The sequence below is a fragment of the Glycine soja genome, chromosome 6 (assembly GCF_004193775.1).
Source record: "Glycine soja cultivar W05 chromosome 6, ASM419377v2, whole genome shotgun sequence".
Classification (NCBI taxonomy): domain Eukaryota; kingdom Viridiplantae; phylum Streptophyta; class Magnoliopsida; order Fabales; family Fabaceae; genus Glycine; species Glycine soja.
Window position 1 is genome coordinate 13,161,055 of NC_041007.1, and position 13,711 is coordinate 13,174,765.

The window sequence follows — 13,711 nt, forward strand, 5'->3', positions numbered from 1 at the left end:
ACGCATCCGAAGGGAGAAAAAGGTAGGTTGATGATCCTTTTTAGTTAGGTGAGAAGGCCTTATAGATAAAGATATTATGCCAATTTATTATTTATTTATTAATCCCTTCTAATTTACAACTTTATATGACATTGGTCAAAGCGTTTGTATTCTTCATAGCATAATACACAAGTTTATTTGAGATACACAACTACATATACGAGTATATATAATTATAACCAATTGATGTTTTGTACGATTCTCATTCATGTAGAGTATTTTAAACAATAAAGTTTAGAAATAAAAAAAAATATTGTAATTAGAACTGGAAACCAAATTATCATCGGACCCAATAATTTGCATGAAAGCGTGACATGTTTTGTCCGCCCAGCAGAATTAATGCAGCAGTATGATAACCATTGTTAACGACAGCGTAGTAGTTAAACTCCCCAAACAACTCAAAATAAGTAATTGATGTGATTATGAATTTTCAAACACCACTTGATTGCAATACAAAAAAGAAAAATCTAAGAAAAAACTCTATTTGCTTATATACACTAACAATTTAAACACTCTTTCTACCTTATCATTTAATCACAAATTATAATATATATATATATAAAATAAATTTATTAGCTTCTCTAAAAAAATTGTGGACTTTTATAATACTAACCACTTAAAAGATATACCATATAATTTTTAATTGATTAATAATGTAAAAAACTATATTTCTATTATTTGTTTTATTAGAGAATGAGTTGATTAGGTACATAAGTAATAACAACATATTTTTCTCCTAAAAAAAGTAATAACATATTTTTATTCATTTATAACAGATTAAAATTGTACATAGTTACATAATATTTTTCTTTAGAAATTTACCCCCTATTTATTTTGACATTAAAAACCAGCTTTTCGTACTTTTAAATAAAAAAACATATATTTCAATTATATTAAACATTTCATATTAACTCGATCAGAATAATAAATTTACTTAACTTCCTTTTTAAAAAAATCTACCTAATTTTAAAGCAAATAGATCCTTAAAATATCAATATACTTCTTTATAATAAAATACAAATGTTCTTCTCCTAAAATAACAGCAACACTTTTGCCAAAATAATAATAATAATAGTAATAACAGCAACACCGTTACATATTTTTTGCCATTTCTAGTTGGCAGGTGTGTATTAGATTTAAAATGACATAATCCAGTGATAGGTTTAGGAAGATAACCAACATTAACCGTGTAACCCAAAACTATTAAAGAAAAAAAAGGGAGAGCAGTCCAGAGTCATATTTGACCTGTTCCCATTGAGTAAAGCTACGTCTTACTCAATTCTAGCATCATATGATTATTGGTGTTGAGTGCCATCTCTCATTCACCATTCAACCAGGATCCTAAAACATAACATAACAAAATAAAACAAGGAGCCTCTACAACATGCTTCGGTTTGTTTTAAGACTACGATGGCTCAACTCTTTGTCGCACTCACTTGTGACAATTATTAGTTCATTTCGTTTTGCTATGAGTATGTAAATTGGACTTCCATGATTTGTAGATACATGAGTCTCTCAAAGAACGAGGAAAACATAGATGGGATGTTTTCAATGTTATACAACTTACCGTTGTCACGGTAATACTAATAGGTAATAATTCATTGCTTCTAAAACACTTTTCCTTTACTGCTTCAGTCGTGTCCTTGTATATATAAGAGAGATATTCTTGTGTAAATTGATCCGGAGGATTGTGTTATTAAGCTATGACTTCTCATCTAATTAACTAGTTTTTGGGGTTGTGCACTTGTGCTGAAGTTGTAATAGGTTAATTTATTAATTATTTAATATGGTTTTCTTTTAGGTAATTATGTTATTCATATAAAGTATTTATCAGTTTTGTTAATAATCAATTTTAGTTAAAAAATTTGATAAATTTAAGTCTTTTTTTTAATCACGTTTTTTCATGTATAATGCTCTGATTCGTAACCTTATTCAAAAGAACTGAATCTAGTTTCAGTGAATCCAATAACTTGTTATAACATGATTTTCTTCTAATACAAGAAAAAAATAATTTAATAAGGGAAAATATGATTTGATTGGTCTGAGCTCTTGAATAATAAATGAGATCTAAACATACATATCCCACCAGAAGAATGCGGACAACATTGCGAGCAGCATTTCGTAATCGTTGGGAAAAGAATTGGGGAAACAAATAAAGTTCTCACGATAATACTCTTCAATATTTTTAAAATCTAGTTAGTCACTGAATTGGCAATGCAATGATTAAGTTTATTGATTTCGCTCGTAAATGAATTGTAGTCCAGTCGGTGATAATTAAACATATTTTAGTATACTAAATAATAAATTAATGTGAAGTTATAAGAAATTAAATTAAATGAAAGTTTAAATAGTATTAGAAATAATATTATGTCTGATAAAATAAAATTAAAAAACAAAAAAATTTAAAGCACATAAATATTAACTTCAATACTTATTGTTTAGAATTTAGAATGTAATATAAAAAAATTACAAGATTTCACATTATTGGTGGTTATGCTTAATGGAGGGGGGATTGTATTCTCTAGGAGATTTTCACTTTTTTTAATCTTTTCTTCTTTGTCATATGTATCACCATCAACAAAAAAAAGGCCTAAAGCTCAATAGAAGCCCTCATTATTTTGAGAGGGGTGAAGCTTGAATTACACTTTAATCAGAACCTTCAGGATGGCAGATTATTGAAATACAATGACAATGTAATAAAATAATGATATTCCTTAGAATAGGCATGTCAATCATGCTGTGCAAGTAGCGCTTTCCTTTCCCCGTATGCCTCCTCATTTTTACGAGCGAGAATCCATACATACATATACCAAGTCTATGGACATGTAAATAATCAAATATTGAAGAAACTAGTTACGATATCAGATTTTCTTAATGAATAGGTAAATACATGATAGGATTATAACATCAAATAAGTTTTACCCTCAAATCCAATTCTTTAAATTATTGAAAAACTGCTTTTTCGGCAGTATTTGTTCAGAGAGCGCAGTAGTAGGCCTCTGAGGATGACTCCCTTACTGGGAAAGATAAAAAAAACAAAACAAAAAAGACCATTTCTATACCAGTTCTCTATACTACAAGCAAACCAAAGTTGGCTTCAACTGCATAATGCAGGATTACTGGTGTGTTTGAATTTGCATCCACACAACTCAAACGTGGATCACAAAAGCAACTTTTGGTGCATTTTGACGTGAAAATTTGATCAAACATGAATCACAGATGCTAATCCAAACACGCACTACGACTTATACAAGCTCAAGTCCTACAATATAACAATATGACCCATATTTATCTTATTGATCATTGACTGCTGCCTTCTGACTGTTGTTCTAAACCAGCGACACAGGGCCTAAACAGGTAGCCATTTCGTAATGTAAAGCAAATTAATTTCAACATCATAGTAACTTGAAGAGAAAATAACATTTTCAATTTTCTTAGGCCTTTTAATAAACCAGGTTGCAAGCTCAAACATAGGAATATCAAATCTTTCATTGAAGATAATGGTTCCACATAAGGGTACAAAATAATTTGGGGTACAAAATGATATCACATAACACATAGTAATTAGAATAATTAGAAACCATAAGACTTGGGCCTAGATTTGTTCTTACCCAAAGAATTAATTCGATTCGCATGTTCTTCTTCATCCTCCAGCTTCTTTCTCAGAGCAGCCTCTTCTTTCTGTCTCTGAATCATCTCTAATTCCCTTTGTCGTTCCTCTTCCTTTCTTTGCTGCTCTAGAGCTTCTTTTCTCTGAGATTCTTCCACTCTCCTCCTATTCTCTTCAAGCATCAGGTCCAGTTCTTCTCTTTCTTTACGAGCTTGTTCCTGTGAGATGACAACAAACAAAATCACAATTTTCAAATGAGGACTTTAATAACATTAATGATAGAGACAAGACCAGGAAACTGTAAAAGGAACCCAATTAAGATTTCACCCCACTATCCTAGATGTCACAAATTAAGAGTAGTATGCTTAGTTTTATATACAAAAATCACAATTAGCTTATTTATCAGGCTTCACAGGGAGAGACACATTCAACATTGTTACCTGATGATTTATAGTGCCAATGAGTGACAATACCAAAAGATATGGTAATTTAAGCAGAGTATAAATATTGGAATTGCATAAACATCCAAGAACCTTGTTATAATCTGATTAATATTTGACACTGACATTGACGGGGCTAACTCATTTCAGGTTTATGGGTTCTGGCATGGTGACACCTTGTTTACTAGACACAACATATGATTAAAAGGTACCCAGACAACCGCATATGTTATCCGTATCCACACTAATTTTATTAATGACTTGAAATCCTTTCCAATATTATAATGTAATTTATTCAGAGAATGATAAATAGCTCAGAGAAAGAGGGGGAAAAGTCCTACTTAGAATACTTACTTCTTTCCTTCTAGCTTCAGTAAGAGCATCTTCCTTTCCTTTTTCAAGTTGAGCTTCAACATCATCAAACAGTTTCTTCACTCCCTCTGCTACGCGCCTTTCTATTTCTAACTTGACTTCCTCTGTGTTAAGCTTTTCCTCAACATTTTTTCGAATTGCTTCTTCCAGTCTTCTTGCAGTCTCTTCTTCCAATAGTTTCAACTCTTCCTCGTGGTGACGCTTGCTATCCAATGTAAGCCGGAGAACATAAATTAATGGTCATTAATGAAAAAAGAAAGACGCACAAACAACTAAGCAAATCATATTAATTTCTATACCAAGAAAAATAGATAAATTCATAAAACAAAATGCTTCATTTTCAATTTCGTTTATTACTATGTTTCTAGCCACATGGAAAATGTGAGCTTATTATGCTGACAAGGCATACCTCTCTAACAAGTTTCTAGAGCAAGAGGAGATAATGGAGGCAGCCATTGTTCATCATATTTAACAAGTTGAACTTCCTTCAGCAAAGCCAATAGAGAAGAATGAAATTAACCTGTTGCATTTTAAAAATAAATCACTTATCTTGTGTAAAGACGGGAATTTGATTCAGAAGCATCTAGCTAAAAGACCTAATGTTCAAACTACCAAGAGGTCTATGAGCCTAATAGGATAAGCTTCTCTAGAAGCACTTCAAGTAGGAGAAAAAAAATGAAATCTTCTTCATAAGTTAAAATTAGCTCTCCAATTAGCTAAAATTACCAACTAATTTGTAGATGTCATCTCATCTTTCAGAGAAGATATATGAGATAATTTCTAGAAATTAGCTAATGGAAAACTTATTTTAGCTTATAAAAATTTCATCTCAATTTTTTCTTCTTATTTTCTTCTCTTAGAAGTACTTTTAAAGAAGCTTACTCAAACAAGGCCTATAACTTCATATCAAGTTAATTGTAGTACCAAAATCCTTGTATTCCTAAAAATTTCAAAGCAACTATTTTGTAACTTTCATATGAAAGTCCATTGACATTGGATTCAACTACTTCCCAAACACACACTAAAACTTAAAATGGAGACAAGTGCAGAGACCAAGTGAATAGTTTAACTCATTATTCTTAACTCTCACATGGATGAGTTGTGTTCATGACTTTGAATTATCTAACAAAACCCGTCTTCCTTTTTTTTTTCCCCATTGAAACATCAAAAGTAAGCAATGGCCTAAAGGGTACACATCTCGTAGCACAAGTTTGAAATTGGCATTTAGTAATAATTCCAACTTGGAGGTGTGCCGTACTGATGAAATATGAAATCCAAATATCCAATGAATGAAAACTGTTATAGTTAAGATAAAATCGAAGGAAAAAAAGTTAAAAAGAAAAAGAAAACCTTTTCTTTTGATCTTTCTTGGGCTTGGGAGTGGGGCTGCGTGAAAGAGAGGGGGAGGAAGAGGTTCTGTGCCTTCGGCGGCGCCTGTGGGAAGTTCTGGAGTGGCGATGATGAGAAACGGTGGATGGAGAGTATCTTCTTCTGCGGGAAGGAGAGCGTGAGCGTGACACACTGCGATCCATCAATTTCAATTCTCAATCAATCAAAAACCCTATTCACTACTCACCTCCTTTGCCTATCCCCACCAATTCTCCTCTTTATGCCTTGCACCACCAATCAATTTCCTCTCTCTATTTTTTAATTTTTTCCGAAAATAAAATTACTCAACCGACATAACTAGTTCTTGGAAAAGGGTAGGTACCAGCCATCTTCCAATTTGAATTAATCCAACGATCTGGGTTGGGTATTTTTCTATGTGTGTTTGAGTTAATCAATTCATTTAAATTTGTTGACTTTTGGATTGAATTATGTTCATGTATAAATTTGTTACCTTTTAACTATAATAATAATAATAATTATTATTATTATTATTTATATATAGTATATATATTTTTAAATAGTTTAAAATAAGGATATTTATGATTCTTGTTATTTATTTTCGCAAGATCTTGCTAATAATAGGAATAACACATTACACTTATACAAATTCAATGATTGAATATCTTTATTAAATTTAAGTTATTTAATATTTCTTGTGTAATGGGAAGTTTTAAAAATATGAGGATAGAATGAGTTGATATAAGATTGGTAGTTTAAAATGAATGTTACAACCAAAATTAATGTAATTGAGGGTCAAATACACATTTTTTAAGTAAACACTAGGACACTGATGGGTCATTAAATTTTAAGTATTTTCTTTTATTTTTTATATTAACTTATAAATTTGAGTATAAGATGTATATTTACGTGTGGTATGATACTAGTTTTTTTTATGAACCCAAATGTATTTTAATAAAATTTTAGTTTATAAAAATTAATAACCAAATTTAAATGCACCAATCCATTAACCCAATCAAGATCAATTTTGGTTTGGGTATAAAAAAAATTAACTCAAGTAAATGTGATCCAACCCAACTTGTGAATCTCTCTAGTTTTTGAAGTGATTATATTGTGAATTTAATTAATTAATTTTTTTATGGTATCTTAAGTAAATATATTAGATTTAGGATTCAATGGAACCAAAAACAAAAAAAAGAAAGAAAACACATGTAAATTAATGATTGAACCAAAATTGCATATTTTTTAATATAAGAAAACTAAAATAAGGGATTAAGAATTATTAGAGAACTAAAATTGCAATTTAATTTTAAAAAAATAATTTAATTATATATATATATATATATATATATATATATATATATTGAGAAAATTCTGTGTATTTTAAAGTAAATCAAAATAATTAATGATGATTTTTAAGTCTGAAACACGATTTTAATTTATTTTTTTACTAATCTCATAAGCAACATTTCTTTTATTAGATTCACCTACATAAAAACTATCAAATTCAACAAATGTTCAAACCAAAAAAATTATAAATATCACAAAAGTTATATGAAAAATTAATTAAAAAATAGTCAAAAATTTAAAAACTAATATTAAATTACTTTCGGTTGTTCCTAAAACTCATTTTTTAAATAACATTCACCATGTTTGTAATAATCAGTAAAATTGAACAAGTTTCACATTTTGAATTAATAAAAAATATTGGTTTAAAATTACGTTTCAAAATAAAAAAAACAATCGTTATTTTGAATTATTTTAAAAAAATATAAAAGAAAAATTGCTTAAAAACTAGTAGTTAAACAATAGAAGAGAGCAAACAAAATATAATCGAAAATAAAAAGGTTAATCGCAATTTTTACCTTTAACTTTTTAATTTTTAGTGAAACTTATTTTTAACTTTTTAATTTGAGGTATTTTATTTCTAATTTTTAAGGGTCTTGCGAATTTTATCTTCCATTATTTTATTACTAACATAATTACATGTTTACTCCTGTGTTTTTTTGGCAAATTTTACTCAACCTTTTTATTTTTTTGGAAATTTTTATCCTTAATTTTTTTTATAAATTTTACTCTCAACTTATATGCTTATTAATGAATAAATAATAAATAATAAAAAATAAAATTCACAAATTTTTTAAAAGTTAAGAGTAAAATACACTAAATTAAAAAGTTGAGATAAAATTTATCAAAAAATAAAAGGTGAAAATCAAAGTGCAATTAAGTCAAATATAAATACTAAAATTTCAATTATAAAATAATGAAAAACACTAGATAGACAATAGAAAATTCATCTCTCTAAAAAACATAAGAAAATTTAAAATAACTAGGCATTCACTTTTTTTACTTGAAATAGTATCCTGTCTGTCTCGTGTCGTTTACGCAAGACATAAAGCTCAAAGTAGAAAACACTTTGACTCTTTCAATCATTTTCTTACTTGTCACTTGTCATTCTTCAGCAGAAGCTGAGCTGAGGAGTTTGCTGCAATCTAACCTCCGTTCCACACACGGGTTAGCCATTCATGCATGCTTCCTCATCAACACTTCTTTTTATGTGTCGTGTCACGTGCAAATGAAAACCATTTTTCCATCCCCCTATGCTTCTCTTTTCTTTGTTCTTTTTCATGATCACATTCACATTAGATTAAACACATCAACTTTCTCAAATATTTGATGTTCCTGTCGAATAGTGGTCGAATTCTATGGTTTCCATAGCCCTGCTCCTATTACTTTTTTTGTTCTTGTATGAAATTTGTTACTTATAAAGCTACTTGGCCGTTTAAGTAAGATTTCAATTTTGTGCAATAAGTAGATAATAAATATGTAAATTGAATAATAATTTTCACTAAGGTCTTATGTTATTTATACAAACCTTTTTGAATCTTGGACCGCGAACCTTAATAGGGGAATTACTAGATTAAGTGGCTTAAGCCTTCGATTTCCATTAATCACTTGTGATCTCATCTTCTAGAAAGGAGAGGGAGGTAGCCGATATTTGGTATATTTATAATCCAGGAGAAAAAAATGTTCTCTAGCATTGTGGCCAGATAACTTTATTGCCTTGCTAGTTACATTGCTAGTAACCTTTTTCTGCATTCACATTCTTTCAAGATTATCATCCTTGTGTATTTGTGTTTCTCTTTCAGAAAGAATGTACTATGGATTATTAACAAATTAAAAATTATCATCATATGTTAACCCCAAATAAAATATGTTTTTTTTTCTCTTTATGTGGTATAGATTATGAGAGAGTGAGTTACCACATTTCATTGAGGCATGTAATTCTTCACTTCAGAACCATTTGAGGAACGGAATGGTACCTTCTCCAACAACGAAGCAAAATGCATTGGCACCAAAGAAGAAGCTACACAGAAACAGAAGATGGGACTGTGAATATGATATATACATCCACTTGCAAGAGAAGAATAGAGTCCTTAAAAGTGAAACTGAAAAGTCAAATTACTTCCATAACCTTTTGCAGGACTTCGATGTTAAGGATCGAAAGGGTGATTCGGAGTTGGTGCAATTCATGAATGGTTTTTACGGCAATATTGTACAGTCTCGATTGTTTCATCTTGATCAAAACCCTAACAACATAGAGAACACTGCTGAAGAAAATGGCACAAATGATGATGATGATGATGATGATGTGATGGTGGATCCCCAGCATATGTATTTCATGGATCATGTGAGGTCTCATGGAAAATCTTATGTACTTGCTATCCCTGAGGATGGTGTCTTTGTAGTGTATGAGCCTGATCAATCATCAATTCCTGAGAATACAGCTACCATCACAACGGATTATTCAAATCATGTTTCAAATGAAGAGGTTAATGTGTGCTTAGACACAGAGATGCATGTAAATGTTGATGATAGCAATCGTGTTGTGAAGCATAGGGGTAGGAAGCCAAAAGGTGCAAAACTCTCTGCTGCTACGAATGGTAATGTTAAAGGAAGTGATGTGGCTTCAAAATCAAAGCCAAAGAAACATGTATATAACTTGAAGGGTAGGCGCAGGAGTAAGAGGCTGAAACTGAAAGCCCCACCTGAGTCACCTGGCTCAAGAACATTGGTGATTGAAGACAGTGATGACGAAGCAGAAGATCTAACAAGGTCCATGCGAGGCCAGATTGTATGTATCTAAAAAAAATTATTGAGTTTTTTTGCTTTTTGCTTATTTATGTCCAATACTGTTCATTTTTGTGTTGCTTCCCTTCCCTGATGAAGGTGGAACATTGTTGGCAAGAATATAAATATAATGAAGCCAATGCAAGTACACTTTTCAGAGAAAAACTCATGGAAGAACTTAAGGCACCTTACTGTGAGGAAGAGTACAAGAGGCTTTTACATGACATTACTATTCAAAAGCCGATCCAACACCATAGAGACCTGCGTGGAGGTATCAAAATCTATGAGAAACCTGATCTTGGAAAGTCTTTTCTTGGTTATCATGTTGGTAAGTAGGATGTGACCCTTATCTTTCATTATTCCACTTGTGTGTTTGCATGGTGCTATTAGAAATCATCTTTTTCAGGTTAATTGTTAGTTTTTTGATGGCAAGAGGAATTGAAGCCACACCCTTTCCCTCGGATTTTAGAAATCATCCTAAATGTAAAAGTCAAACAACTTTATCATACATAACCTACAAATTAGATAACATTATTAAAATCATTTACATTCTCAGTGCATTATAATTAGTTTCTAAATGTTTTGTAGGAAGACTAATTATGATTATGAGATGTGTACTCGTCTTGCAGATCTTGCTATGAAGATAAAAACAGTTCGTGATGATCATTTCAGAGTTCTGAATCTCATGCGTGGATTTTTCTATTGGTTGAAAGTAAGTATCTTATGGTATTTCAGCATCTCAATACACATGTTACTTAGTTTCTACAGCCTTTCATGCACTGTTCAGTTGATAATGTCAATCTCTATATATATTGACATGAAAATATTTAACCTTTAAGGCATTTCCAGATTTTTGTGTTGAGAAATATAGTTAGAGCTAGAGAGAATTGAGTGAAAGTAGAGAGGGTAACTAATTACATGTGTATCTAACTAATCTCCAACTAACCACGCATGTTAATTGTTGAGTATGTGATTTGCAGTTGCATTTTGATTTTCTTCTGCTCCATAGGCCTCTGTTGCCTCATTAATTGTTACACTATGCCCTGCAGTTTACTTTGAAGGTCCACATTAAATAGAAAGTTTTCTAGGAAGTCTCTTACTCTGTGACTGAATATTTTCATTATGTAAAATAGTCATCATATATTTGAAGATATTTGTAATTGGTCCACATTACCCCATTTTGCAACACTGAGGGTCCATATCCTTCTGTATGTTACAACTCACCTAGATCTTGATCTTATCTTTTTTTAGTCAAAAAAAGTGGCACCTCCATCTAAAATTATCGACTTTTTTTGTGATTGTATCATAGAATCAAAGTTAGCTTTACAAAATTTACATCCCTGTATTAATTTAGAATGAAGACATAGGAAATTAGAGGCTCAAGTGTAGTACCCTCTTTCTGATTTATACATCTTGCGCTGGCAGAATTTATCACATGAAGGGGCATTCCCGCCATGGAGAGATCCATCGTGTTTGAATGTACTGCCACAACAATTGGAAGGATAGTTGTTTGCTTTTAATTTTCTGTCATGATGCAACTTTTTATTTTTGTTTTGAGTGATGCAATTGATTTAAACTTTACTGAACATTGCTTAGGAGGAGTGCTGCCACATGTGATACCTCGTGGGATATAAACAAGTTTGTCTCTTTGATGTGTTTCTTTTCCTTCATTTTATTTCTTTTATATTTTTGGTTTACCTCGCCTTAAATCGAACATGATAAATATGATTCCCACGGATTAGTTGGTTGAGTAAGGTGTGTAAGTTGTTATAAACACCTGGTACCTGTCTTCGATTTTCACGGATAAAAAAACAAACATGATTACTAACATGTTTATGGGTGTATCACAAGTTGTTCTCGTGGCATATTGTTGTTGCAACATTTACATTCTCTTTTTCATATATTTCTGCCAACCGATCTATGTTTCTGTGTTGCTGCATTATGAGTAATATCAGTTGTGAATGAACCTGACTTCTTTACTTGATGAAGATAAGGGTATATTTGTAAGAAGATTCAAAGACTCACCTTTCTCTAGATCCATAAGCTATTATGAGTAGCTTCAAATCAGACTTGTGTCAGTTCACCTAAATCACATTTTTGAGGAAAGTGCCAAACATATTTGGTTAATGGAAAAATTAAATTTTGCCATATATTCAATGTAGAGTGGAAGAATAAAAACTCAATGTAGAATTCATCAATGATCCTATAAGTGTCATTTACATACACAACTAGACTGACAACTAACTAACCCTTGCTATAACTTATAACTAACTGATCTCAACAGAATAAACAAAAAACTGTTAGTTGTGAGACACTCTCAACATCACATTACAGGAATTTAGTCGTGAAACCAAATACATTCTAGATTTTTTTTTTTTTTTACCTGTATTTGCATTTGATGAAGATTATTAATTTATTATGATAGTCGCAAGGGTATAAACAAGTAATTTGCTTTCTATTTTTGTGTCATATATGCATAATGATGTCGTGTATTTTTAGAAAATTTATCTTTTTTATAAGATTATTTTCTATATGTAGCGTGATTTTTTTCACTCTAAAATACCTATTATCAAAATATTTAGTAGCTAAAAAATACTTATAAATGCTGGAAATTAATGAGATAAATTCTTCCTTCGTAGGAATTGAAAAAGATGAGTAGTCAAAAATCACATATCGTTGTTCTCTTCAAACATTAATTAATTAGGGGAGAAACAATTAACTGAAAAAAAGAGACAATTAGTTTAAAAATTATTAAGGTAATTTTAAAAGAACAGTATAACTTGTTGACAAATTTAATATCACTAATTAAATTAATCATTTTTCTTAAAAAAATGTAAATTAGTTTTAAAGGTCTTATACATGGACGAAGGAAGGAGTAACATATTTTCTTTCTAGCGAATCTTTTAGGTTTGTATGTTTGTCTCACCGAAATTTGTAGTATTATTTTTATTATTTTTTTGTTTAGCATGATAATATATGGTTTATGTTATTCACTTTAATTTCTAGCATGCAAATAGCGAAGTTTTTTTGTTTTTGTTTTGGAAGAGGCAAATACCGAAGTTACAATTAGTGGTGTTGTTGAGAATACCGAGGCATGATTGGGCAAAAGTGCAGCACTTGCTGAGCAATGACCAAAAACTATACGGTGTGTAGCAAGTTCTGATCATGAAAGCAACTGAACCTTGGTTCTTTGAAATTAATGGTGTTTCAACAAGTTCAAGTGAATTGAATATTTCATCAGAGCTTTATGACCTTAACGTGCACTCGCATGAAGAAAAATTTGACAAAATTATCCGATTTGTGGAAAATATATGACAATGTTAGGGATCCAGTCCAATACATTGTATTAATGAAATGAATGTCCATAGAATAATGTTCCTCTACTTGTGCTTATTTATTTGTTCTTGTTCTATCATGGAATTTATTAACTTTATGGAGGTTCATGAAGATAGATTGTCATTCACGTGAAAATCACACTATATTTCAAGTTAAGCTTCTTCTGTTTTGTCCAGAAATAAAAATTTTAATAAAAAATATAAGCTTTTGTGGCTGCTGGGATTCGAGCCCAGGTCTCCACGGCCACAACGTGGAATTCTTACCACTAAACTACAGCCACATGTTTGATAGCTAACTTTCTATTTATTTTATATAATATTTCTAATCGTGATTTACCAAATCTATGCCTGTTTCTGGAAATGTCCCATGAAAGTTTCCCACCTTAGCATGCGATAAAACGAAGATGCCTGTTATATTTCACATAAGATTTCAAATG

At 30.8% G+C, this 13,711-nt stretch overlaps 2 protein-coding genes and 1 non-coding gene across 4 annotated transcripts; 1 reads left to right on the top strand and 2 right to left on the bottom strand.

Annotated features, from left to right (window-relative positions):
* Window positions 1–3,503: 3,503 nt before the first annotated feature.
* LOC114415868 (uncharacterized protein At1g10890-like) lies at window positions 3,504–6,188 on the bottom strand. The gene is made up of 3 exons (XM_028380727.1): window positions 5,812–6,188; window positions 4,444–4,666; window positions 3,504–3,867 (listed from the first exon to the last, which is right to left on the bottom strand). Exons 1-3 carry the CDS (start codon window positions 5,991–5,993, stop codon window positions 3,613–3,615), a joined length of 660 nt encoding a protein of 219 aa, XP_028236528.1. The 5' UTR covers window positions 5,994–6,188; the 3' UTR covers window positions 3,504–3,612.
* A 2,051-nt stretch (window positions 6,189–8,239) lies between these two features.
* LOC114415869 lies at window positions 8,240–11,609 on the top strand. Of its 2 annotated transcripts, none has more exons than XM_028380729.1 (5): window positions 8,240–8,322; window positions 9,107–9,943; window positions 10,039–10,267; window positions 10,569–10,651; window positions 11,365–11,609. In XM_028380729.1, the coding sequence occupies exons 2-5, from the start codon at window positions 9,125–9,127 to the stop codon at window positions 11,443–11,445; spliced, it is 1,212 nt and encodes a 403-aa protein (XP_028236530.1). In that variant the 5' UTR covers window positions 8,240–8,322; window positions 9,107–9,124; the 3' UTR covers window positions 11,446–11,609. The 2 variants fall into 2 exon arrangements, with proteins under 2 accessions (XP_028236530.1, XP_028236529.1); XM_028380728.1 differs by having other exon boundaries at window positions 8,247–8,322; window positions 9,052–9,943.
* Window positions 11,610–13,483: 1,874 nt separating this feature from the next.
* On the bottom strand, window positions 13,484–13,555 carry TRNAH-GUG. The gene has a single exon. It is a non-coding gene; the product is annotated as a tRNA-His (tRNA).
* Between the last annotated feature and the right edge of the window lie 156 nt (window positions 13,556–13,711).

Excerpts from the sequence above, each read along its gene's own strand:
- LOC114415869 (XM_028380729.1), top strand. The coding sequence starts at position 9,125 with ATGGTACCTTCTCCAACAACGAAGCAAAATGCATTGGCACCAAAGAAG. Across the intron at positions 9,944-10,038 it reads GGTCCATGCGAGGCCAGATT|GTGGAACATTGTTGGCAAGA; the intron begins GTATGTATCTAA and ends TCCCTGATGAAG. Across the intron at positions 10,652-11,364 it reads GATTTTTCTATTGGTTGAAA|AATTTATCACATGAAGGGGC; the intron begins GTAAGTATCTTA and ends TTGCGCTGGCAG.
- LOC114415868 (XM_028380727.1), bottom strand. The coding sequence starts at position 5,993 with ATGGATCGCAGTGTGTCACGCTCACGCTCTCCTTCCCGCAGAAGAAGA. Across the intron at positions 4,667-5,811 it reads AAGAAAGATCAAAAGAAAAG|CAAGCGTCACCACGAGGAAG; the intron begins GTTTTCTTTTTC and ends TACATTGGATAG. Across the intron at positions 3,868-4,443 it reads CTGAAGCTAGAAGGAAAGAA|GAACAAGCTCGTAAAGAAAG; the intron begins GTAAGTATTCTA and ends GTCATCTCACAG.